This window comes from Augochlora pura, chromosome 3 (genome assembly GCF_028453695.1).
Source record: "Augochlora pura isolate Apur16 chromosome 3, APUR_v2.2.1, whole genome shotgun sequence".
In the NCBI taxonomy this organism is placed as follows: Eukaryota; Metazoa; Arthropoda; class Insecta; order Hymenoptera; family Halictidae; genus Augochlora; species Augochlora pura.
In genome coordinates, this window is record NC_135774.1 from 15584099 (window position 1) to 15608048 (window position 23950).

Sequence of the window (23950 nt, forward strand, 5' to 3'; positions counted from 1 at the left end):
CAGGGCCGCGGGCGGCTGGCGTGATTGCTTTTTAACAAATGTACAATGTCCGCTGTAAACCGGCGGTACACTCCGTGCCGCGGCGGTGGTAAAACTATAGTAAAATCGAGCGGCCGCGTAAACGAACGCGGTGCCGGTTTTTCCTTTTTTTAATAGACCGCGAACGAATAAGGGCGGAAAAGGGTGTCGAAGGGAAACGGGTTCCGAGAAAGGAGTCGCGAAACGGTGCTTAGGACCGGTTCGGAGCATCCGGTGCATGGTCGCGTTCGCAACGGAAAGCGAAGGACAGGGGTGGCGCGAGCATAATTTCGAACGGTTGTTCCCGGAGCGTGCCCCCCCCCCCCCCCCCCGGTCGAGGAACGTATACGTGTCGAACGATTTTCATTCCCGCCAACTGTGCCGGCGGACGTGCGGAATTCCGCGACAGGATCGCGGCAGCCTTGGGAATAGAGGAATCCAGGTGGCCCGGGAGGGACCAGCCAATATCGCCGGTCTCTCGCAGGGACTGGCACTGTTCAAAGCCAACCCCGAACCTGCTCGTCCACCCACGCCCTTTCTCTTTTCCCCTATATATTTTTTTCATCTATACAGAGCATCGCAAAAATAACCAACAATGAAGAAATGAGTTCCTGAGGTAATTTAGAGCAACCTTCTCCTTTACAAAAATCTTCTGCGAGACGTCGTTAAAGAGTTATCAACGAAAAACCCTGACCAATAAGAGGCAAGATCGACTGGCGCGAGGTGGCCGAGTCAATCAGCGAAACTAGCCTTCGTCCACTCGTTGACCGCCACCGGGCAACCGAGCTCGCTTCTCATTGGTCACCGTTTTTCGCTAATAACTCAGGAACGAAGCCACGGATTCCATTTTCGCCAAGGCAAAAGTTACTTGAAACGTCTTTCTCTATCGCGACCAACTTTCGCGACACCCTTTATGTCTGCCCCTGTTCCTACCCCCCACTCCCCCTTCCTCCTCGAAATCTCTTGGAAAAGAATCCGCTAAGTTGCACGATAACCGCCCGGCAAATGCGCCGATCGATACCGGGCGAGTATAGTTACGTGGCGCGAGCGCGCGGCGCGAGAATCCGCTTCCGAGCTCGATCAACGATCCACCAGCCCCGGTCGTTCCTCGCCCTGGAAACCGACCGAGGAAGGGACTCGCTTCCACGGCCAAACGACTCCGGGGCCGCGCGCGTCAAAGGATAATGCCTTCCTACCGACGACAAAGCGACCGACGGGACGCGGTCAGCTACGGGGTGTCCCCGGAATGATCGATACACCTTTGACGATAAAGCGCCGCGAGGAGATGGGGACGGGGGAACCTCTTTCCGCCTGATCCCGCTCGCTGCACACCCCCCCCCCCTGCGACGCTCGTTGATGTTGACGTTTCGACAAATAAACGTCCATTTGTACTCATCGATGCGGCGCGACCGCGAGCCGACCGGAATCCGTCGGGGTTTTATGATTACTTCGGTACGCGCGGAACACCCCGTGGCGGTGTCGCGAAACTCGTTCACTTCGATCGGGGGGGATCTAGTAATAGCTATCGCGAATGGCGGATGAAAATTCCGTGAACACGGTCCGGACGGTTCCGCGAAAGCTATTGCCTGTGACAAAGGTATATTTCATGGTTGTTGCGTTGGTTTACAAATATGGATGTCACGTATAAAATATGAAATTAAATTATCAGATAAATTAAATTATAATATAGATTGCTCTGTTAAATTTGATTTTATTTAGATTTAATTTGGGGTTGATTCGACCAAAAAATTTGGAGAATTCGGTTTTATACACTGTACATTTCATGCATGACATTATTGAGACCTTGCAATTTGACATAAGAAGAAAATTAAAAGAACTATAAAAAGGAGATAAAATGGAATAAGACTAAAATGGAATAAAAGACTAAATGGAATATTCAATCTTGAATTATTTGAATAGATTAAAAAGGAAACATCTCAAACTATTCAAATAATTCAAGATTGAACATTCCATTTAGTCTTTTGCAACAAACAATTATACTCTCCCATAAAGACGCGCAATCGACTCTCAATAAATCCCATATTCTATATCTGAATCATCGTAAAATATTTATAAATCGCAACGTTTGACCATATTGTCCTTAGACTTAAAAGATTGTTCAGTCGCGTCAGGGTAGTACAGACACCCGGTAGATTCGCGAGGGTCTCCGCTGAATAAACAAATTCTATTCACGAACGTGGGTTATTACAAAACATTAGAAAACACTCGGCCCCCCTGTTCCGGGAAGAGGTAGTCGCGCTAAGTTAACGTTCCCGGAGCGCAAGCGAGTTGCATTTTCCATTCGGCGAAGATAAAGCTGCTCCGCCGAGCGGCGCGGCCCCGCCGTTTTTATCCCGGGTCCGGCAGAGCGGGGCGACACTGCCCCGGAGTAATTTATTCGCCGCTCGGTTCCTTCGGCCACGATTTCGTAAGCTCTCTCTCTCTCCCCGTGAAAATAGTTAATTGATTCCGTTCTTACGGTGTCCTTCCGGGGACTCGCGACGTCGAGCCGAGAGTCCTCCGAAATCGATACACGCGCGCGACCATCCTCGTGGGGAGGAGGGGGGTGGGCGTGTTGATTAACGAATCGTTTAATTAATTCGTTTACATATTCCTTCAGAAGAGTCGCAGGACGCTTCTTGATCATCCTCGCTCTAATTGCCGTTCCTACGGAGCGGCCTGGCCAACGGTGGTGGGGGCGGAGTTTTTAATTAAGAGACGGATACCAAGCTCGCCCCGTAAACCTCTCGTCCGGCTTAGCGGCAACATTGACACCGGGTTTCTCGCCGCCGCGGGACCCGGCGATTTTAGCGGAAGGATCCCGCGACCGTTTCATCAGCGACGGGAAACATTTCGGCGCCCGGCCGTTTAGTCGCGGGCATAAATACCCGGGGCGGGTGTGCCAGCCGGGTATACCGGCCGGAGGATTCCACTTGATCCTGGAGCCCTTTGACGAGCCCCAGCGTCTTCGATAATGCATAGCTAAATCTCGTCGAGACTGCGAACCCGGCCCCGGCTAAGTGGATCAGAGATCTCCCGATAAACTTCCCTGGTTCGGGCCGCTCTCCGATCTAAACCCCACACCTAACGGATAGCGCTCTCCTCGTGCTTCCTGGAACTCGGGAACAGTTCGAGAGGCCTCGCCGCGGATTGCCCCGAAGGGCACCCCGTCTCCGCGACCGGGGAGCAACTTGGCCACGCCTACGGGGCACTGTCCACACACTGTTCGCTACCAGGATCAAGAAAAATAAATTCTTGAAATACTTTGCTTCTGCTTGCGTAATACATAATTTGAAAAATAAAATTTCCTTGAAATAGTATTTACATATAGAGATGGTATCAATCAGATATATTTAACACATTACGTGCTACGTGTATCACTGCTAGTACACGCTTAAATGTCTATGTAATGCGTTAGAAAGATATTTGATGACAAGTTGGAATCCAAGAAATAATTTCCACCAAAAGAATGGACTATAATAAAGTCTCTTTCATAGTTATATTGACATTAACCCTTTACACTGGAGTGGTGACTCTGAGGCACCACTAAAATTGTTACAGCATGTTTCAAGATCATTTTTACATTATGAAAAATTAAATTTCAGAAATGACTAATAGTATAACTTGTTGCATGATACTAGATTCGATTTCATATGCATAAAATACATTTTGTCGTATAAAATGGAAATGCTGTATGTCAGAGAAGTTAATTTAGAATTACAGTTAAAATGGCTTCGAGTGCAAAGGATTAATTAATAAATACACATAATATATTCATTTTTAAATCTTCAATCGACCAGAACGAAGAGTCGACTAAATACAGCTCGGCACGGGACGTGTTAACTAATTAATATTCATACGTAATTACTGTTGAAAGAAATATTGCCGAACGAAGTATCACAATTTATATGAAACAGCAGGTGTCCTACCACTCGTTGAAAGAGGGTGTAGCCACGTCGCCCCGGATTCGCCGACTCGAACAGCTGTCGGCGTGCCACGTTTGAACGTCCGGCGAGCACACAGGAGCTCACAGAGAAGAAGCGGCGAGAAGACGATGATTAATTCGAACGAAACGTTTTGTCGGGCGAGTGATTGCGCCATCCTTGGAAATATCTAGGCCTCGATGTGTCGGCCGATCGCGGCGAAAGAAAGGCGGCTATTCATAGCCGCGATTCTGGTCGCCGAGGCCTAGATTCGCGCGGCAAAACCGCCGAAACGAGTCCTGGTTTTGCTTCGGGAATCTCGGCCGGCGATCCTCGGCCCCTGAGTTTTCCCTCCGGTGAATATGAAATCGGGGGCGGCCCGACGGCGAGGGGGGGGAGGGACGGGGGCGAGCGGTAGGATTATTCGATCTAGGGAGAAACGGGGAAAAGGCGGCGGTGGTCGGCGCCTTTTCCCGCGCCGCCGAGAACGCGGCGGCGGGATCAGTCTCATCGATGAGAAAAGCGAGTCTGCCGCGAGATGCAGGCGTCCGTCCGCACGTACGGGCCGAGAGACGGGAGATGGTCTGGGGTGGCGGACGGACGGACGGACGGACGGTGAGAGGAGGCGGCTCTCTCGGGGTCAGAGATTTAAATTCCCTCGCTGCAATATCCGAGTCGTTTGATGTTTCCTTCCAAAGGGCAGACTGTACGGAAGCCAACTTGGAAATGGCTTCGTGCACCGGCCCCGTCCCCCTCCCGGCACCCCTTTCGGACCGTCCCCCCTTTCTGCCGGCCGCTAGCAAAGTACACAGACGCGGACACAGGCGAAACCAAGACTGCACACACGCCTGTACGGGGCTAGCCGGCGCGTGGAATAACTTGCATACAGGCCGCGGCGTGCGCGCGCGAATCCACCGACACGGACGCGGAACGGTCCGGCGATCCCGACAGGCCTTTCTATCTCTCTCTCTATATATATACGCCAACAGGCCCTTTAGAACCCTTTCCTCGGGCAGAGTTCGCGACCGGTCGCGAAACTTTTCCGGCAGCGTGCCCCCGGGAGCAAACAAAAGCGCCGGACGATGAGGAACGATCGCATCGCGCCTTCGAATCGAGCCACTATCCCCCCCCCCCCCCCCCCTTCTCCGGAGCTCGGCCGTTTTAACGAGCCTCGGCGACAAAGGCCACGATTTAATCGAGTTCTCTCCGTCTCTCTGTCCTCTCTATCTCGCAGAACTGGGAGGTGATGAACACCGCGGTGCTCACCGGCCGCCAAGTGTCCCAGGGAATGAAGGTGTTCATCGTCAGCCAAGCTGGATCCGTCGCGGACGTCACCCTGCAGTCTTCCTGCCACTCCGAGGACGAGAGCGTGCTCAAGGTACGCGTGCTCTTACGAAGACGCGAACAATTCCCGGGACTCTTATTAAAATGTTCAGACAATTAAATCCTTTGTCGGACATTTATTTTGTTCCCTCTTCCTCTTTATTTTGTTTTTTCATTTATTCCGAAGCCTTGTCTATTTAGTCGAAGCAACATCTCGTTTGTCCCGGCGACTCGCAGTGGGTAGACACCCAGCTGCATTAATTTATTTGTGACTCGATGGAATATTAAATAAATTTATCGAAGCATTTGCCGCTGCGTTATTTAATTTTAATAAGTCAAATATTAAAGACTGTGTCGAGATTTTAAGAGATGTCGTATCATGCTCTGATCAATCTCATGACGACTTTCACCCACCCTATATATATTTCGTATTAATCCTACGCGAGACAATCAAACCTCTAACCGAAAGTATGTGTAAATTAATCTCATAATCGACGTGCCCAGGTGTCTTCGTCCTGCAGCAGCGTGTACGTGGACGGCACGGAGATCCGTGGTTCCAGCAACGCGTCGGTTCTGGTGAAGTACGGGACGTACTCCGGCCTGGCGAAGTTCACGGTCTGGATGCCGGAGTTCCCCCTGGCGATCACCGTCGAGGACACCAGGCTGAGTCAGATCAAAGGCTGGAAGGTGCCGGAGGAGCACGTGGCCAGCGCGAAGAGCAAACGCAGCTTGAACGCGACCAGTCCGAGGACGGCCGACTCTGCGAAAACGAAGAAACGAAGCGCCGCGGACCTGGAGGACTCGATAGACGACACGTCTCTGGACGCGGAGGACGCCGACGTAATATTGGAGGAGGACGACCAGGATGATAGATTCCGTGGCAACGATCCCGGCTGGGACACGATCAACTCGATAGAGAGGGGCGGGTCGACGATGTGCAGGCTCCGGTTCCAGCAGAGCCCGGTCGAAGTTCACGCGAGGTTTCTGGCCACCGATCACGACTCCGGAAGAGTCTCGTACTTCGTGAACCGTAGAACCTGGCTGCGTGTCACCGACCTGGTGATGGGGATGCTCCGTGTCTCCGATCCGAGAATAGCCACCCTCCTGCAGGGGAGGATCGTCCAAGGCCGGGGCGTAGGTATAACGGAGGTGCAGGTGCTGTCGCCGATCACCGGCAGGATCATCGGAGCGAAGGAAGTAAAGGTTGGCAACGTCCGAGTGGCGGTTACCAGGCTATCGGTCAGGGTTGTGTCCGGTCTGCAGCTCACCATCAGTCCCGACACGGCGATAGAGAACGGATACGTCGCGGAGACTTCGGTCACGAGGAGGCTGACTGCCAAGTACCAGGTAGAGTAGACCTTTTCGACCGGTAACGTGTTCGCGGGGGATGAAATCGTTAACGGGGTCGCCGGGCTTTCAGGAGGGTCTGCTGGACATAGACGTCGAATTCTCGGACGGGACCAGAACCCCGCTGAGAGAGATCGCCGTGACCGATTATCATCTGTCGGTGGAGAGCCTGGACCCGGAAGTGGTCGCCTTCGCACCGATGGTTGCGTCCCATCATCCTCGGGTGATCGCCGTGGGCGAGGGTCGGGGCGATTTGCTGCGGGTGAAGCTACAGTTGGCGGAAGCCTGCCGGCTGGGCAGCAGGAGGTCCGGCAAAGTATCGCAAAGGACGACAACCTCTGCTCTGGCGAGCGCCTCGGCCAACGTCGAGGTTGACTTCGCCTCGAGCGAGCTGCCGAATCGACCCGAGTTCGTGCAGAACGACGGCGGCGGGACAGTGGGATCGCACCATCACAGGGAGAGGAAGACCAGCAGGGGGGAAGTGGAGCCAGATATGCGCGACAGTCTCTTGGGTAAATAGACCCTGTTCCCGTCTGTCGCATTGATCTGTCGCTTACCAGCACGCTTCTCTGTGTTTGTCTCTGCGTTTGGCTGGCACCCATCCCCGCGCCCCGTCGGCTCGGTTGATGTCGATGTCCTCCCGCAGTCGATCCAAAGGCGTCGCGCGGGAAGGATCGTCAAACCGACAGACTTTTTGCTTTTTTTTCTCCCGCTCTCCACCGCCCGTTCTCTCTTCTCGCACTAGTTTCCTCTAGTCACACCTCTAGACCCCTTCGCTTGCCCCGACGGATGAAGCCCGGCTCGTCCGTCCGTCGTCGGGGCACCCAAGATCGCCCCGCATGTCGGCCGTCTCGCTTTCTGCAGCCAGCTGGTCGCGCGGAGGGATAGCAGCTTCGGGAACTCTCACGTTCCATTCACTCTCGACCGATGTTTCTCACTCTTCTCCTCTCTCTTTCTGTCTCTTTGTTTTCTGTGCAAAGGGCTACCGCTGAAAGACGAGAACGGGCACGAGCCTTTGGTGCAGGCACGCCAGCACCGCACGGCTATAGCTAATGGCATGTCTTCAGGAGGAATGGGCGGCGTCGGTATACGGCACCACGGCGGAGCGCGCATGAGCCCACTCGAGATCGGGATGTACGTACTGCTGGCGGCCTTCTGTTTCGCCATCGTCGTCTTCGTCGTCTCCTGCGTGGTCTACACCAGCAAGTTCAAGCCCCAGCCGCCGGACTCGCCGCTCGCCGGAGATGCCCTTCGACCGCCGGTCCTCTTCGGCGCGGCTAAGGCGAGAGCAGCTGCCAACCAGCTGGCATCGGGACGACGACCACCCAGAGAATCGACCACGAACGCCCACGACTGGGTCTGGCTGGGACGAGCCACCCTCGAGAGAGCTGCTTGCGGACCTCAACAGGTAGGACGATCGCCCGGGTACGATTTCAAAGTATCCAAGGGTTACCGCGACGGATCGCAACTGTTTCCAACCCCGGCTATCTTGTTTAAATCATAGCGAGCGGCCTAAGCAATTATTATCGTTGCAGGTACGCGTGACCAGCAATCCTTTGGCAAACGAAAACGACGGCGACAAGAGCGAGCTGGCAACTTGCTTCGACAACCCGAACCACATCGAGCTTCCTTCCACGGGTCAGCGGAACAACAGCTCCGGACCGATCGACAGCACCACCTACTGCAAGAGGGACAAACTTCCGAGGAACAGCTTCGTGGCGAAGTCCGCGGCAAGGCCTTCTAACGCGGTAACAGCGACCACGGTGACCACTCCAGCCTCCATGGCGACGTCCACCGTCACCACATCGCGAAACGAGTAAATCTTGTTGAAGTACCAGAGCGTGATCTACGCGAAGAATAGTCGTCTAACGGCCGCGATCGTTTCAGCAACGACGACATTCCACCGCCCCTGCCGCCCCACGGGGTCCCGGTCTCGACAGGCGTGAACACTGCCGCGGCGACGATCGCGACCTCGACCAACAACAACGGCAACGAGGACTACAAGCCACCGGTGCCGCCGCACAGAAACACCGGGGTGATCGTGCGCCTTCCGGAGACACCCAGGAAACACCGACACAGGGCGTCGAGCGGCAGCGCGGGCGGTAGCCATCACGGGAACAACCAGCGGCACAGCAAACAGATCCAGCAGCATATCAAGTCGTCGCATGGTAAAACTAGAGTAGGTAATCCGAAAGAGAACGGCGCGGAGGAGGAGGAGTTCGTCGAGCTAGTGACTCACGATGACAACAGGCACTCGAAGGAGGCGAGAGCCAGGGAGGTGAAGAGGGCGACGATCGTCGGTAATCCAATGTTCTTGTCGTTCTCGAGCGCGGGAGTGTCATCGTCGGTGAACGTGTCCAGCCCGACCGTGGACTCATCGTCCTCGTCACCGCCTAACTCGTCGCCGTCCGCGTCGTCGGGATCCTCCTCCTCCTCGTCCTCCTCGTCCGGCTCCTCGTCCCAGGAGCAGGAGGAGTCGGTGGCGCTGGACGACCTGAATCTTGGCATGGACTACAACCAGATCATGCAGTACTTCGACAACCTGAAAGAGTCGAACGCCTAGGTGAAGGCGCCCGGCCTTCGAGAAGGCCGAGAGTAGTCAACGTCGATACGAAACGGCCGGGACACGCGGTTCCCGCGGCGGCGCGCCGCGGAAACACGGCGGCCGAGTTCGCGCCACGTTCTCCGCTTCCTCTCTATCGCCATTAGCACGTTTACATCGGGATGGCCGAGCTCGTCCAGCCAATCGTACCGTCCGGTCGTTTCGTATTCTAGGCTATAATCTAGTCAGCTTCCTAGCAGCACATCAAGAGTATCGCGCAAACGCATCGACACACACTTACACGCGTTTTCTCGTACAACCGTGGCCGGTGGAAGGCGCGCCGCGACGGAGGAACACGCACGAAGTCACGGGCTCGCGTTACGGTATACCTTTTGTACGCTAGAATACCAAAGGCCCGGGACCAGGACGTACCAGGTCGAACCTGGAGTCTCTCGACTGTGCGGCTTCCGTCTGCCACGCTCGCATACACATACTCGCAGAGGCTTTAAACAGGTGTGATCGTCGGTGGCCGGTGGGGTAGGTAGATCGCGCGCTCGATTCGACCAGCTTTCTTCTTCGTTTCGTCCGCGGATCGATCGATCGGCGATCCTCGCTTCCGCCTCCGTGCACTATCGATCTCTCGCTCAAGCCCTCTGTTCCCGGCGACCGGACGAGTCCCGCTCGTTCCCGTCGCTCGCGACAGGGCATTCACCAAAAAGTGGCCGAACAAAAACCGAGCCCCTTTGTCTCGAGATCGATCTCGGTGCTTCGGCCTCCGCACCGTCGAACCATTGACAGCTCGCCTCCCGTTCCTTTCGCGTCGCTCGCCTTTCGGAACTCTCCTATATCCGCCCATATCCGGCTGTATCCGCGCGCCCATTCATTCCGATCGTTCCTAACGGTACAGGCTTCTCGGTCTTCTTTCTCTCGGAAGCATTGCGCGCCTTTTGTTTCGTTTCGGCTTGTTTTCGACAACCGTGGCTCTCGTCGAGTCTTCCCAGCGTCGCTGTTTCGGCGCCGAGATCGATCCCGCGACGAACCCGCGCCCGGCTGGTCGGTCATTTTCTTTCCGATCTGCGCCAGAGGAGACGTATAATATTTATTCGATCGACCGTACGTCGTAATGTTTGTAAATTTTGCTTTGTAAGACTGTGTACATATATATATTATATATATTACCGCGATCTAGCGATTTAGCGCACGTTAATTACGAACTCGATCACGGATTCCACGGTGAGAACGGATCCGCACAAATCCATTCGGAAAACGAGAGAGCGGACACGCGAACGCGGGGCCGCGCGCGTGTGCGGCGCTAACTTTTCACCGGCGTTTCTCGCAACGGTCCCGTTCGACCGGGCACACACGGACACTCCGCTTCGTACAACGAACGTATTTTCTCATTTGCTAAGAGACGGGCAGGAAGAATATGTGTACACACGCCCATCCTGCTTTCCCGAACGTTTTCTACGCTCTTCGATCTCTCCGCCGTTGTTCTATTCAGCTAGCGTGAGAACCGAACGCGACAACACCGTTCCAAAATGAAAACACGGTCATCTACGACGAGGTTTCCTGGGTAACCGACGATATACCGGATTGAAAAAAATAAAGAATCGTGCTGCTTAGAAAATTGGAGGATCGCCGGCCAGGATATTGGCGAACGCTAGTCTCTAGTTCTGCGGCGGCCCGAGATGCTATCGCTTTTAATTACGACTCAGCCCCGTCGATTGTATTCCGCGATCGTTCGCGCGCGTGCCGGCGATCCGCGCGAGATAGAATCGGGCTAGAATCGGACCGACTGCCATCCTCGTGCGGGAATGCAACTGTGAATCATATCCGTGCCATGGTGAGCTCCATTCGTTAGCCCGCGTCGTCAAGCCTTGCGTTCGATGAGTACCGTTTTTGGTATGTATGCCCGAAGATCGCTTGCGTCAGATTGCCCCGTGAGAATCTAGCTTCCTATTAAAGCGTCTAGTTTGATGTAAATAATTTTTAACTTAGCGTCCACGATGGAAACAGTATTGTCGGTTCACGGGCAAGGATCGACGATGCGCGAACACATCCGCCTCACTTTCGAATCCGCACACGCTCGCTACTCCTGTCTTTCGCGGGAACGAGAAGAGCGAGGTGGAATACGCGAAGACGTTCATCCGTGCGGCACCCAGCTCGATTTCCCGTCGTGAATCCAAGCGCGCGCCCCAAATCCTCGCCGATATACGCAATCACAGCCAGCAGGAGCGCGTCGATCCATGGATCCGCGGCTCGCACCCTATCTCACATAAGTATCTAAGGGCTACGTGTCTAAGTATGTATGTATCTGTAAGTTGTGTGTTAAAGCACGTCGAGCGTGGGACGTAGCGACATGTAATGTAGACGAGCGCGGAGCAACAAGCCACGTGTCGACCACGGCCAACCACGTTTAACCCCTTGCGGTCCTCCATGTAATTTATTCCCTAATTTATACATCGTGGTTCGTTTGCTCGGATTCTTCGTACAGGATCCAGCTTCGCGGACAGCACCCGTTCTTCGTTGGGGTTGATTTCTCTGGTTTCGTTTCCCTTTGGAATTCAAGCCGAGCGTGAAACGCGTTCGATTCGTGTTTGAGGTACTTTTACGTTGCTCTGTGCGAGTTCGTTCTACTCCTGTAAATATCGCGTGAGAGAGAGAAAAGAATAAAATCGCTCGGTTCAGTTCGGTTCGGTTCGATGACGTTCCCACCGTCGGCCGGGACGGCTGCAACGGGTTAAAGAGTGCCGAACACGTCGCGACGTTAAGATACATCCCCCGCCGAGAAATCTAGTCTTTATAGCGTTAACACTACCGATGCATTATTATTAAAAGCGACGAATGCGAAGCAGCGCGATCTACGTTGCCTTTCGGCCGAGATTCACGACAGACGAATTATCCTCGAATGGAACAAAAACTGCCGCGGCCCACATCCTTTCCTTATCATCGGGGAGCGGAACAAAGACTCTCTCTCTCTCCTCCCTTGTCGGCGACACAAAGTGAATCGTTGTCCGACGAATCAATCATATCGAGTTATCGCGAGTGAGCTACCGCACCGCGCTAACTAATTCATTTATCAATCGTACGTCGCGCGCCGCGAAAACCTCGACCTCCCCTTCGACGAACGCATCTCCGGAATAAGAGAGTAATCGAAAAACGCGATGCGAAACGAGGAGAGCCGCGCAGGGCCGGGAAAGAATAGTATTTACGATAGAAAATAGTGGAGAGCTTCTGAGTAGCCGTTTCGCGCGGAGACAAACCTGTCGCGTGCGATGCTTCTCTGAACGGGAACCGGGAGAGGAGACAATATGCAGGGTTTTTCCGATCGGCAGACGGCGATTGTTAGGTTCGTCGAAGAAAAAAAAAGGAACGCAACCCGAGAAGCATCGCAGGCGTTGCTGTTCGAATGAATGTTCGCTTGCCGCGATTATAAGGTGAAGACAAGCGAAACCCGCCCCGATATCACCTTCACACACTAATCGACGTACAAAAAAAAAAAAACGATCGTTACAGTTACTATTTTTTACTTAGAATACTATTTCCTCCAGCTCTGGCCAAACTGTATATATACACACGTATCCAGGCATCATTATTTCCTTTTTTCTCGATCGAGGCGATTTAACCCTTGGCGAGCTGATGGTGAATAGCGTCTTAGTCCCTACGAAATCCGAATTGTCTATTCGCTGCGTTACCCGACACGATTGTCACAGCTCTCGAGATGACGGGACGGTAAAAGAAAAATCGTAAAAGCGAAGATGCTTTGCTGTAATTTGATTCGAATCGGGCCGCGCACAATTGCGGGGGTTAAAGAGCCTCGGAACGCCAGCGGCGAGCGGAGTGGCTCGCTCGGCTGTCCGCATGTTGGCTGCTCGCTCGATCATTTCTCGCTGATGATTTCGCCATTGAAAGTTCACGAACGCGTTTCTCGAGTCATCTTCCACGGTCGCCGAGCGACCACCGTGGTGGGATCGACGCGATCGTGGGGGAACGAGTCAGGAAAAACGCGGAAAACTCGCTAACGCCGAATTTTCTACACGACACGACACAACGCTCCCTCGAGCTGTTTCGGTTGGAAACGGCTCGGGCATAGTCTCCAAGCGTCGGGGGCGAGCGCCCCGTAGTCTATACTACTGCCGGTCTCTCTCCTTTCCCCCTTTTTTTATTTTTGATAAGTTCCCACCGATCAGGGAGGATGATTATATTATATATATAAATATATAAATATATACATATACGGTATATTGTAATAGAATATATCGCGTCGCGATGCTGACTCTGCATTCACACACATTCCTCAAAGACACACGATGTCGTCGCTCTGTATATCTTCGTTTAAGTGTGATAAATGCGGGACTATGATAGGCGAAGGATCGCCGGGGACAATCGGCAACGGAACCCGACGGGCACGGCGAAGACCACGACGTCCACGACCCCGATTTAGCCATTTAATCGCGAGCAATCTACATTCGTCGCTGATCCGACAAAGTTCGCGCCGTCCGCAAAGCGTTGGGAGCTGCGGGTCCATTTTTGCAAATATCACTCGCTTCTTTCAATCGTCTAATAGAACGATCGCAAGATCCTCCAGCCATATCCAATGTATCATTAAGGAGTCTTCGTCGCGGTGAAACAGCTCGTAACGCTTTGCCGCGGCTCGACTTTTTCTAGCATCCATCACCGGCCAGGCACAAACTAACGATAAAACGATGATATGTCGATCATCCATTGTCCCAAGTGATTATTCTTACTGTATTATTCGATTGCGACGATTCTATTTGTCCTTTATATTCTATTGATCGCGTACATCATCGTTGCTGTTATTGTTACTGTTATTGAGATTGTTGTTGTTGCTGCTGCTGTTATAATCGCGCTGTTCTCACCGGCCCAAGCCCCGTCGTCGTTCTCGTTGCTCGTTGTCCTCGAGGACGTCGCCATTTGGCACCGGCGTAATCGGTACGCTAATTAAACAATAAGATACGACTATCGCCTACTCAATGTACAATATGTAGTATTTACCTGTTGTTACCACCAAACCGTCATCAAAGATATATAAAATATTGTAATTGTAACGCGTGTCGTTGTTATCCAGACTTTTATTCACTCCTACCCGTTGTCAAACGAATACACGTGAAATATTTACAACAAACATTAATTACAGGTACTCCTTGAACCATCTTTTGTCGTACTTCGATATCCAGGTGTGGCAGCCGAGCATATTATTCTGAATAATGTATTTCCAAGTCCAAGGATTCAAATTTTCCTCTTCATATTTTTTCTTCCTTTGTTTGTTTCTCTCCAACATAGCGTGACTAACCGCTTCCGCGGCAAACGGCATTTTGTGCGCGATAGCTTTGAGGAATTTACTGACCTACAATGAACATACGATGCATCATAGTCGAAATATCGATAAAATCCTTTATTACCTCGAAGAACTCGAATGGTCCCCCTACTTCCACCAGAATTTGTCCCGATTTTACCGGCGTCACATAGTGATCTACGGAACCCTTGCCGCGCCCCATTCGCATTCCCTGGCTCTATGAAAGTTTCTCAGTTAATATAAGCATTGAGGCACTCTTTCCTGCGATACAATATGAATACCTTCTTTGTAATAGGCTGCCACGGATCTTGTACCCTCCATATTGCAAATGCGTCTTTATGGTATTGGAAAAGTGTTCTGATTAGACCAAAACGTATGACTTCAAAGTGAGCGGCTTTTAATCTACCACCGCCTCTGGCCTGTAATTTAATTTGTCTTTATATGCAATGGACATAAATAAACAAATCCATAATATGGAATACTAGTCCTCTTACTACTATGCCGTACTGCTCGTATAAGAGACTGTTGTGCTGTAATTCTGGACCGCGCATTAATTTTAACTTCTTTTGCATTTTAAAGACACCAATACCGGGTGGGTATTGAGGAACTTTATTGATGGTTTTTAACCTTCTACGCTCAGGGATTTCGATACCTATAAAACGTACGATTTTATTAAAAATTTTAATCACGTATTGCGGTTATTTATCATTTTGCATACCCTCGAATGAAACTGGCTGTGCATATGATTTCATTCCAACTACTATTTGATTTAGCCATGGTTTCAATAAAGTGTGGGCTGTAAAAGTTCAGATTGATGAGTATAGATATACATCTGTTTGAATTTCGAATATTATATTGAATACTCACATGACAACAAGGTCTTCTTTATAACACCGTTCGTTTGCATCTTTTCAGTTGCCTATGTAATTACTTTTGTATTAAAACACACTTGTTCCCTAACCTATATCATTCAGTTTTACCATTTAAAACTGTTGCGAGATACAATGGTCTTCACTATACAGCGGTCTCTTCTTTTTTGTATAATTCAATAATTAATTCTACTAATAACATCTAAGTAACAATAAATACAATATGTATTAAAACGTATATTGCATTGCAAACCTTTATTGTGTTAATAGCGTTATTCGTGGCAAATTGTCTAAACTGGCAGCAAAGCTATCCAAATTAGTTTTTACCCACAGCTGGTGTTTGAACGAAAGTTCTTGTCAGAGTACGAACGAGGTATAGGAGTAGACTTGACATCATACAGTCCATGGACGAAAAGCTAACAAAATGGTAGCGCTACGTAAATTGTCAAGGCCACACGATTCAGAAAGACGAAAGACAAAAGATTCGACTGGAGTTTCGCTTCTAGCATAATCTGATATTTATGAGCATGCTTAAAAGCGACAACTTCAACGGGTTGTGTCTGTTTGACAGAAGAGAGGGGAATGTGTGTTCGTGCGCGTATGCGAACGGTTTATGTTAATGGTATTTCCAAATGATCGTGCCGTTTGATGGGAAACAGTGAACGGAAATATTTCAAGACTGCAGTTCGCCGGACGAGATTAGGCTTGAAAATTCCGCGAAAACGGACAGTGTAAAATGAAGCCTTTAATCGAGTTCGAAGAATGTTTGCGAGACACGCCAAAGTTTCGGTGAGAATTGGTTAAACTCGAGCTCTCTCTAACACTGTCCTATAGCAGTCGTTTTATTCCGTCGTGCTATGCACATCTTGTTTACTATGATCGAGCAGTTGAATGCACCCAGCTCGATCATGAATCAACGATTCAGAACGAATTTTTTAATAGTTGCATCCTTTCTACCTACAGATCGTGTATCGAGGAAGTGGAGACGAATGTTGATCTGCTAGAACAGAAGCTAGACAAGGTAGTGCTCCGAACAGATTGCATTCTCTTTCTACGTAATGCTTATTATATTTATCGATGGATTCTTTGCAGTCCGAGTTAGGATATTGATCGACCGAAATTTTCACTTTGATCGATTAATCAATGCTTATGATTTAACAAAGTTAATCGTCGAAAATCATAATGGATCTAATCGATCGCGAAACTGGTCTATAATTATTGATAACAGTTACGAATTGACGATTAAAAATGCACATTAAATGCATAGTATTATCGACGTCCGTTCAATTGCCATCTTTGCTTTTTTTGTTTATTTTTTTTCTGCATGAGTAATGTTAGTTATTCAATGTTGAATAAGTCAATGCATTTTTTTAGGTGTTAAAAAACTGTAGCCAGATGATTGACACCGGGAAACTTTTTATAGGACAGCAAAGGTAAGTTGTTAAACTTGCTGGAATTTCAAATGTAGTTAAACAGATACTATGGAAATGATTAATTAGTTCAACGAACTGAGTCAGTGAAAAAAATATTTTAATTGCTCCAAATGACGTTTGCTGTGTATTTAAGGGGGAGGGAGATTCTGAGCAATAGAGAAAATCAGGAAACATGTGTATGAATTACTGCTCTGTAGGGAGTGACTCATACCTGTGGCCTCTGTACTATACAATGAAGAATGATGTTGCTTGAAACTCTGAGAATATGGACACTTTTCAATAAGTTTTTTTCTACATATACAATCATGAATCCTGGATGTTCATCTATTTTTTAACTGTTTTAAACATATACAGGTTGATCCACCAGATTGGATGCCGTTAATATTTCTTTCATTTTTGATGATGCAAAAGTAGATACTAGAATTATAGTATCTAGTATATTATGTACTAGTAAGAACATAATGTACTCAAGGTTAGCTTAATCATTACAGTAACTGTCAACATTATGCAATAATGATAAAATATTTTGACACATTTGGGAAATTGTCAATGACTTTGAAATCTTGAAAAATTTGACCTTATGACAAATTTTCTCTTCAAAACAGTATTTAATAAACAAATTTCTGTTGCAGTCAATTCACCAATAGTCTCTGGGAGTTGTCACTCTACTTTAACGATGATTCCGAGATAATGGCCTTCCTAAACAAATTAATCCATGCATTACAAGAAATGAACAAGTTTCATACTATTTTATTAGACCAAGCATCTAGGACCGTGATTAAAGATCTTAATTCATTTATAAAAAAGTAAGATCGACAAAGACTATGTATATATTTTAATGAAATGATATTGTATGCTTTAAAGTATTATCAATGTAATTCAGACATGTTTGCAATATTTGTAATATTTTTACAGTGACATCAAAAGGGTGAAAGAATCGCGTCATTACTTTGAGAAAATTTCCACAGACTTGGACATAGCTTTAAACAAAAATTCACAAGTCCCAAAGACTAGACCTGCAGAATACGAAGAAACTTCCAACATTTTGTCAGCTACTCGGTCATGCTTCCGACACACCGCTCTAGATTACATTCATTCATTGACGATGATACAGGCACGCAAGCGGCACGAGATACTGGGTTCATTACTTAATTACATGAACGCTTGCATCACATTCTATCACCAAGGCAGCGACCTGGCACAAGACTTAGATCCATTTTTGAAAGAGCTTGGGGATGATTTAATTAAAATGAGGGCTGACTCGGTGAAGCTAGAGAAAGAAATGGAGAACCGACATATTTACGTTACGAATAGAGACTTAATACCCTTATTAACACCCGGTAATCCGAAAATGGAAGGCTACCTTTTCAAACGAACCACGAACGCATTCAAAACGTGGAACAGACGATGGTTCTGCTTGAAGGACCAGCAGCTTGTGTATAGAAAAAGAACTGGTGATAGTGACTATACTGTTATGGAAGAAGATCTTCGTCTTTGCACTGTAAAACCAGTGGTAGACTGTGATAGAAGAAACTGCTTTGGAGTATTAAGCCCTGCCAAGTAATTCACCTTCCGTAATCTTAAGCATTCATTCCGGTTTCTCTGTATAAAATTGGAAATCATTTACAGGAGTCATATTTTGCAAGCTGATAGCGAAGAATCATATTTAGCGTGGGTAACTGCCGTTCAGCAAGCAATTGGTGCTGCCATTCAAAGGGAATTACAATTACAGAACATTAGAGGTTCGAGTAGACAAACGAAGCCTAAATCATGGTAAAAGAGTGTACAGTTTTCTAATGCATTGATAGAAGATGTAGAACAGACGATTCACAATGCCTATTATTCGTCACAGGGTCTGGGAACAAATCTTAAAGATTCCTGGTAACGATATCTGCTGTGATTGTGGCGGTGCTAATCCGAGGTGGGCCAGTATCAACCTTGGAATCACATTGTGCATAGGCAAGTCATTGCTATTACGATTAAAATGATGGAGTCATCTAATGTGACGATTTAGAATTATCTATAAATTACCGGCGGTGACTCGCAATTTATTGCTTCGCCTGACCCCTCTCGATGCTAGTAATTTATAGACCGCATGTTAAGTGATTCATACTGTTTCTACTCAAATAAATCACTAGCATCCTTATCAAACTACTTACCATTTTTAAAGTACCTATTTTTTGTAGAGTGCTCCGGAGTGCACAGAAGTTTGGGCGTTCACTATAGCAAAGTGCGTTCCCTCACGTTGGATGATTGGGTGCCGGAAGTATTGAAAGTAATGGCGGAGCTCGGGAATACTGTGGTGAACAATGTCTACGAAGCCCTGCCAATTCCTCCCGACATAATTAAAGCTACACCAAAGTGCGCCGGGTACGTTGCGGGTATGGTAAATGGTAGAGAAACCTTGAAATTATTTTTTTATCTACTGTCAACAGCAACGTCCGCGAAACTTGGATAAGGGCTAAGTACGTGGACCGTAAATTTGTGAAGCCGTTCAGCAACATGATTTCATCTGGCCTGAACTCTAGCCACGACAAGATGCACTTCCGGAAATGGAGCGTCCGGAAACTGCGTCGCAGGCCACGAAGCTGCGATAAAATTGGTAATATGGAAAAAACAACGACGCTGTCTTCCGTGAAAGAGGGCCAGCATTCAACAAGCTCGGACGACAGCAAACACGCGTCGATAGAGAGCTTAAGTTCGGTAGACAAGGCGAAGAAAGTTGAAAGAAGTTCCTTGAGCTCCGACGACAGCGTGAATCTAGATCTGAAAAACGAATCTACACTGCATGGAAAGATATTTGTGCGAGCTCGTAGCGAGATTAGAGAAGCAATTAAAACTGTCGATAACAATGCAGAGTCGAGCGTCGAGAACGAGCCTAAGCTTGACTCCTCGGAGGCAGCTGACAATACGATATCCAACTCGGAGACTAGTTTATCGTTGAAAAGCGAAGTGTCCTTAACCGCGGAGATTTCCGACGTCAAAGACGTCATAGAGAATAAGGATGTCGGAACCGAGAAGCAGTGTACAAAGAGGATAGAATCAGACGTACTGATGTTCGGGTGCGATCTACCAAAGCCATCGATCGATAATAGTTTAGAGTTAAGTTCGGATCAGGACTCCACCGTCGGTGAGGACGAAGAGTTCACTGACGAGGAGGATATTGAGAATTTACATCCTGACATGCTACTCTACAAAGCTGCTGCTGCGCACAATCTTCCCGTGATGTGCGCAGCTTTTGCAACTGGTGCTGATAAGTCCTGGTGCAATGTCAATGATAGGGGACGCAACGCCCTTCACCAAGCCATTATAAGCGTTAGTCTTACCTACAAACTTAATACTTGAAACAAGTATATTAATTTTCAACAGATTGATCAGCTTTTTTAATATCCCTTTATTTGTACTTAGGGATCTGTAATGTCCTGCGAATATCTGATTCTTAATGGGGCCCGTATTAATTGCCAGGATACTGATGGAAAAACTGCACTGTACTTGGCCACAGAACTAGGTACGCACAACAGTCAAACTGAAGCAACAATGAAGTATAACCCTTTGTTGAAATTTTAGGTCATACTGCCCAAGTGTGTTTACTCCTGAAGCATCGTGCCAACCAGCACATTGAAGACGAAAGCGGTGTGAAGCCCCTGTCGCTAGCTGTGAAGGAAGCTAACGCAGATATTGTCACTCTGTAAGTAGACTATTGGAAAATCTAGGGGTAATCTGACTTCGTCTAAAATTGATTTTCGCATCTAGATTGCGTCTTGGCCTCCTGAACGAGGAAATGAAAAATTCGGAGATCGGTATCAGCGGTGACGAAACGTTTAATGACGTGGTCCGCGATTTCAGCCAATTGGCATGCTCTCACCCGGAACGATTACAACGACGAAATGAAAGTAACAACGCTGCCCAACCACCCGAATGAGGTTTAAGGTCATGCAAGTCTTATTTGCAGAATGTAAAAAGCTTGCTACAACGCAAAGAGAAGAAGGAGAAGAGCGCATCTAGAGTGTCGTCTTTCAGTTCCTTGCAGGGTAACAAAGTTGGTTAATGAGGTAAGCACACAGAAAGTGGAACTGGGTGGTATAATAATCAAGAAAAATAACTGAAATTTATTAAAACAGAGTCTCTCTGCACTAAACGATCTCCGCGCGACGAACATGTGATTTTGATATCTTCCTGATTTCCCGTTTTGTATTTAGATTCAAACGAACCAAGAAACTTTCAGATTCTTTGCCAAAAAAAAACACAAGGGAATATGTAAATTATATTTTGCTTACTCATGGTATAATGCTATCCGGTGATAAACTGTTCAGATAGAGGATGTCACTTCCTTCCCCTGTAACTACTACTCCACGAAATTCACAGAAAATCTAACGAGACGTGAGATTTTATATTTCGTAGAAATATCTCTTCCACGACACAACGGAATTTTGAGACTCAGAAAGTTTTGCAGGTGCGAAAGAGCGTAGATTATTATTAGCGGGTACTTGTACAACGTTTATGTGATACGAAAAACGTGACAAAATAGCGTTTAACTCTGTTAAATACGAGAAGTTTTACTATTTCACTGACATCATGTTTTCAACATGGTAGTATGGTCTAGCACGATGTCTTTGGAAGAACGACAATTTTATACGTATATCTGTTTTTATATACTTAATATTATCCAGTAGTGTATATACGGCTGGCACTAAAAGTTATTGTTTCAGTTTTATTAATTCGATTGGGTTGGTGCACGTGAAGCTTTTGCACTGTAATTAATTAGGCTGCAGATGTGTTTATGCATTTCCGTCAGATCTGAATGTGCAAAACGCGGTGAATAAAAAGTTCGCTATTACATTCCGTAGAATTTCGAATTTTTGATGTCAAGACGAAATAATAATCAAATTAGTCACAATTATTATAGAAAAAGACTAATCACCAAAAAAAAAAAGTAGAAAAAGATAAATGTGATCGTGTGTAATGAATTTGTAAAATGTGTGCTTACGAATTGATCGACAAAAAGGGTATTTTACGTGCAACAATCCAATAAATGTAGCGACGCGATACCGTGTAATTAGTATCGGACTATGACATTATTGATACATAGAGTTTATGTAGTTGATCTAGATGTTACATTTCTGAATAGCTATAAAATTCAACCCATTGAATTACCAAAATAGATTAAAGACGATTCTGTAAGTAGTTACTGATTAATATAGAATTTGTTGCCAAAAATGTGAAACGTTTGTACATACAAACTTAGAAATCTGATTACTATTCGATGTTGTATACTTGGGAGCAAATACTTTATTTCCGTGGACTATTTCGCGTCCACGCGAGCGCATAATTTAATGCAGAGTCAGAATCTTTCTACTTGTTTTAGCGAGTTTTTAATAGATCTAAATTTTTGTTATTTACGGAGACGTAGATGCAATGATGTGTAAATTTTACAAGACAGATCTTGCCGGAACAGACGATGATTTATTCAATTGTGATCATTAGATGATAGATAGCCTTTTCGGTCAAATGACGAACGTATGAAATATATAGTACTCAAAATCTGAGAACAAAATTGATCGTGAATTTTTAATGTTACGATATGCACATCGCTGTACTCTCTTCCATTTTCCATGACTTGTACAACGAATATGTTTACGTATTGTTTACTTTTTATTGTAATATTATAAATTGTTTTAACAGTATTGATAAAAGTCTTTAAATGTAATGCATGGTTTTTAATGCATAGCGAAAGGAAAAGTGCGAAACGAAGCAAAAAAATAGATAGTTAAGTAGAGGCTTTACCGATAGTTGCGAATCAGCGTAAAAAAACCGAATCATTGGCACTTATACACGTACGATTTAATATATTTTTTATTGTTTAATTACACATGCATATAGTATGTATTATCGTATACTTATTTCGAATCTGGTATTCGATTTTATAGAACTAATCAATTTGTTTAATAAACGAGAACACAACGCGACTTCACAGCAGATACCAGACACGCTTTGTCGCACGAATCAGCGACAAACGGTTCTCCAGTTTAGTATAATATATCGCGTAGCCTGTTATTTCTAGTTTCTAATAATTCGTAATTTTGCAGTAACTTTAGAAGAATCTTGGTGTTTGGTTTAAATATTCCCTGGACTGCCGCGAATCATTTTCTCTTGTTCAAAATGCCGAATATCAATGAAGAAATCGATGCTTTATACGTATTTGTACTTATATTTAGTCCTTATTTTTCTACATGTTTTTTACGCAAAACAGACAGAAAAAACAAATAGCGGACAGAGAGATCTGTGCTAAGCGATCTTTTGATTCGACCGATATGTGTCTTCCACGAAAATGTTCTTCGCTGTTGTGACATCTCTCCCATTCAATGATTTACCGACGAACAATATTTTTACACGAAATTGTATTGATCCATCGTTACGACTTGACTCATCGTTACGGTATTCTCATTGACACCAGCTGAACGAGCGCTATTGTTTCACTGTTAACGATTCATTGCATTGGAAATGTGAACGAGTAATGTACAATATTGTAAACAGACTTCATAAAGCAAGAATTACGCAAACGACATCGTGTACCTGTTCACTTTCCCCATTATTTTATTAACTTCTATTTAGATTATCTCAGCCAGGAAAAATTGTATGCAATAGTAGTTAGAAGTGCAAATTGCGGACCACAAATATTTTCTCGTACGAAATATAAATTATTCAGACTGTTACAATATTTCCACTTCGTTTGACCGATTTGAATTGAAAAATTGTATTTTTTAATGGCAGCAGACTGCTCATAGGACAATCTGATATCGCCTGGTTCACTGGGCGAAGATGGTGTACATCGGATCCGGCGTTTCGTCGAAGAACTTGCGCAATCAATTATTTTTCGTGAGAACGATGGAAATACGGCGCAATTCGCGGATCGTAGATCGAGAAATTTATGTGATCGAACGCATATGCATACGCACAATTTACGCGTCACTCTTGCTCAGTTGCGTAAATTAATCCACGGGTCAAGTCAATACCCTATCATCTGCAGTTATCAGTTTACATACATACATATGTAAATACGTACGCACGGAAACCATCCCGGGCTAATTTATCACACATTTTTCTATCTTCTCTAAGAGAGCGTTACTCGTTGTCTTACTAGCATTTGTTTACGACGGTCACGGAGGCTTCTAGATACG

The 23950-nt window shown here is 47.0% G+C and overlaps 3 protein-coding genes across 3 annotated transcripts in view; 2 read left to right on the forward strand and 1 right to left on the reverse strand.

The window, feature by feature from the left end:
* The window catches only part of Dtn (transmembrane protein 132C dtn), a 99679-nt gene extending 85599 nt beyond the window's left edge, over positions 1 to 14080 (forward strand). The window contains exons 5-10 of the mRNA XM_078196764.1: positions 5176 to 5319; positions 5769 to 6611; positions 6685 to 7123; positions 7679 to 8019; positions 8147 to 8427; positions 8499 to 14080. Of these exons, the coding sequence (XP_078052890.1) occupies positions 5176 to 5319; positions 5769 to 6611; positions 6685 to 7123; positions 7679 to 8019; positions 8147 to 8427; positions 8499 to 9174 (2724 nt within the window). The 3' untranslated portion in view covers positions 9175 to 14080. The remainder of the gene's footprint in view (positions 1 to 5175; positions 5320 to 5768; positions 6612 to 6684; positions 7124 to 7678; positions 8020 to 8146; positions 8428 to 8498) is intronic.
* Positions 14081 to 14231: 151 nt separating this feature from the next.
* LOC144478659 (large ribosomal subunit protein uL16m-like) lies at positions 14232 to 15649 on the reverse strand. Its single transcript, XM_078196765.1, has 6 exons — positions 15338 to 15649; positions 15189 to 15266; positions 14965 to 15122; positions 14752 to 14889; positions 14577 to 14687; positions 14232 to 14521 (listed from the first exon to the last, which is right to left on the reverse strand). The coding sequence occupies exons 1-6, from the start codon at positions 15375 to 15377 to the stop codon at positions 14306 to 14308; spliced, it is 741 nt and encodes a 246-aa protein (XP_078052891.1). The 5' UTR covers positions 15378 to 15649; the 3' UTR covers positions 14232 to 14305.
* A 264-nt stretch (positions 15650 to 15913) lies between these two features.
* Cenb1a (Centaurin beta 1A) lies at positions 15914 to 23335 on the forward strand. The gene is made up of 12 exons (XM_078176510.1): positions 15914 to 16128; positions 16303 to 16360; positions 16714 to 16772; positions 17405 to 17578; positions 17688 to 18332; positions 18402 to 18545; positions 18625 to 18731; positions 18959 to 19142; positions 19208 to 20087; positions 20181 to 20280; positions 20340 to 20460; positions 20526 to 23335. Exons 1-12 carry the CDS (start codon positions 16076 to 16078, stop codon positions 20692 to 20694), a joined length of 2694 nt encoding a protein of 897 aa, XP_078032636.1. The 5' UTR covers positions 15914 to 16075; the 3' UTR covers positions 20695 to 23335.
* The last annotated feature ends 615 nt before the right edge of the window (positions 23336 to 23950 follow it).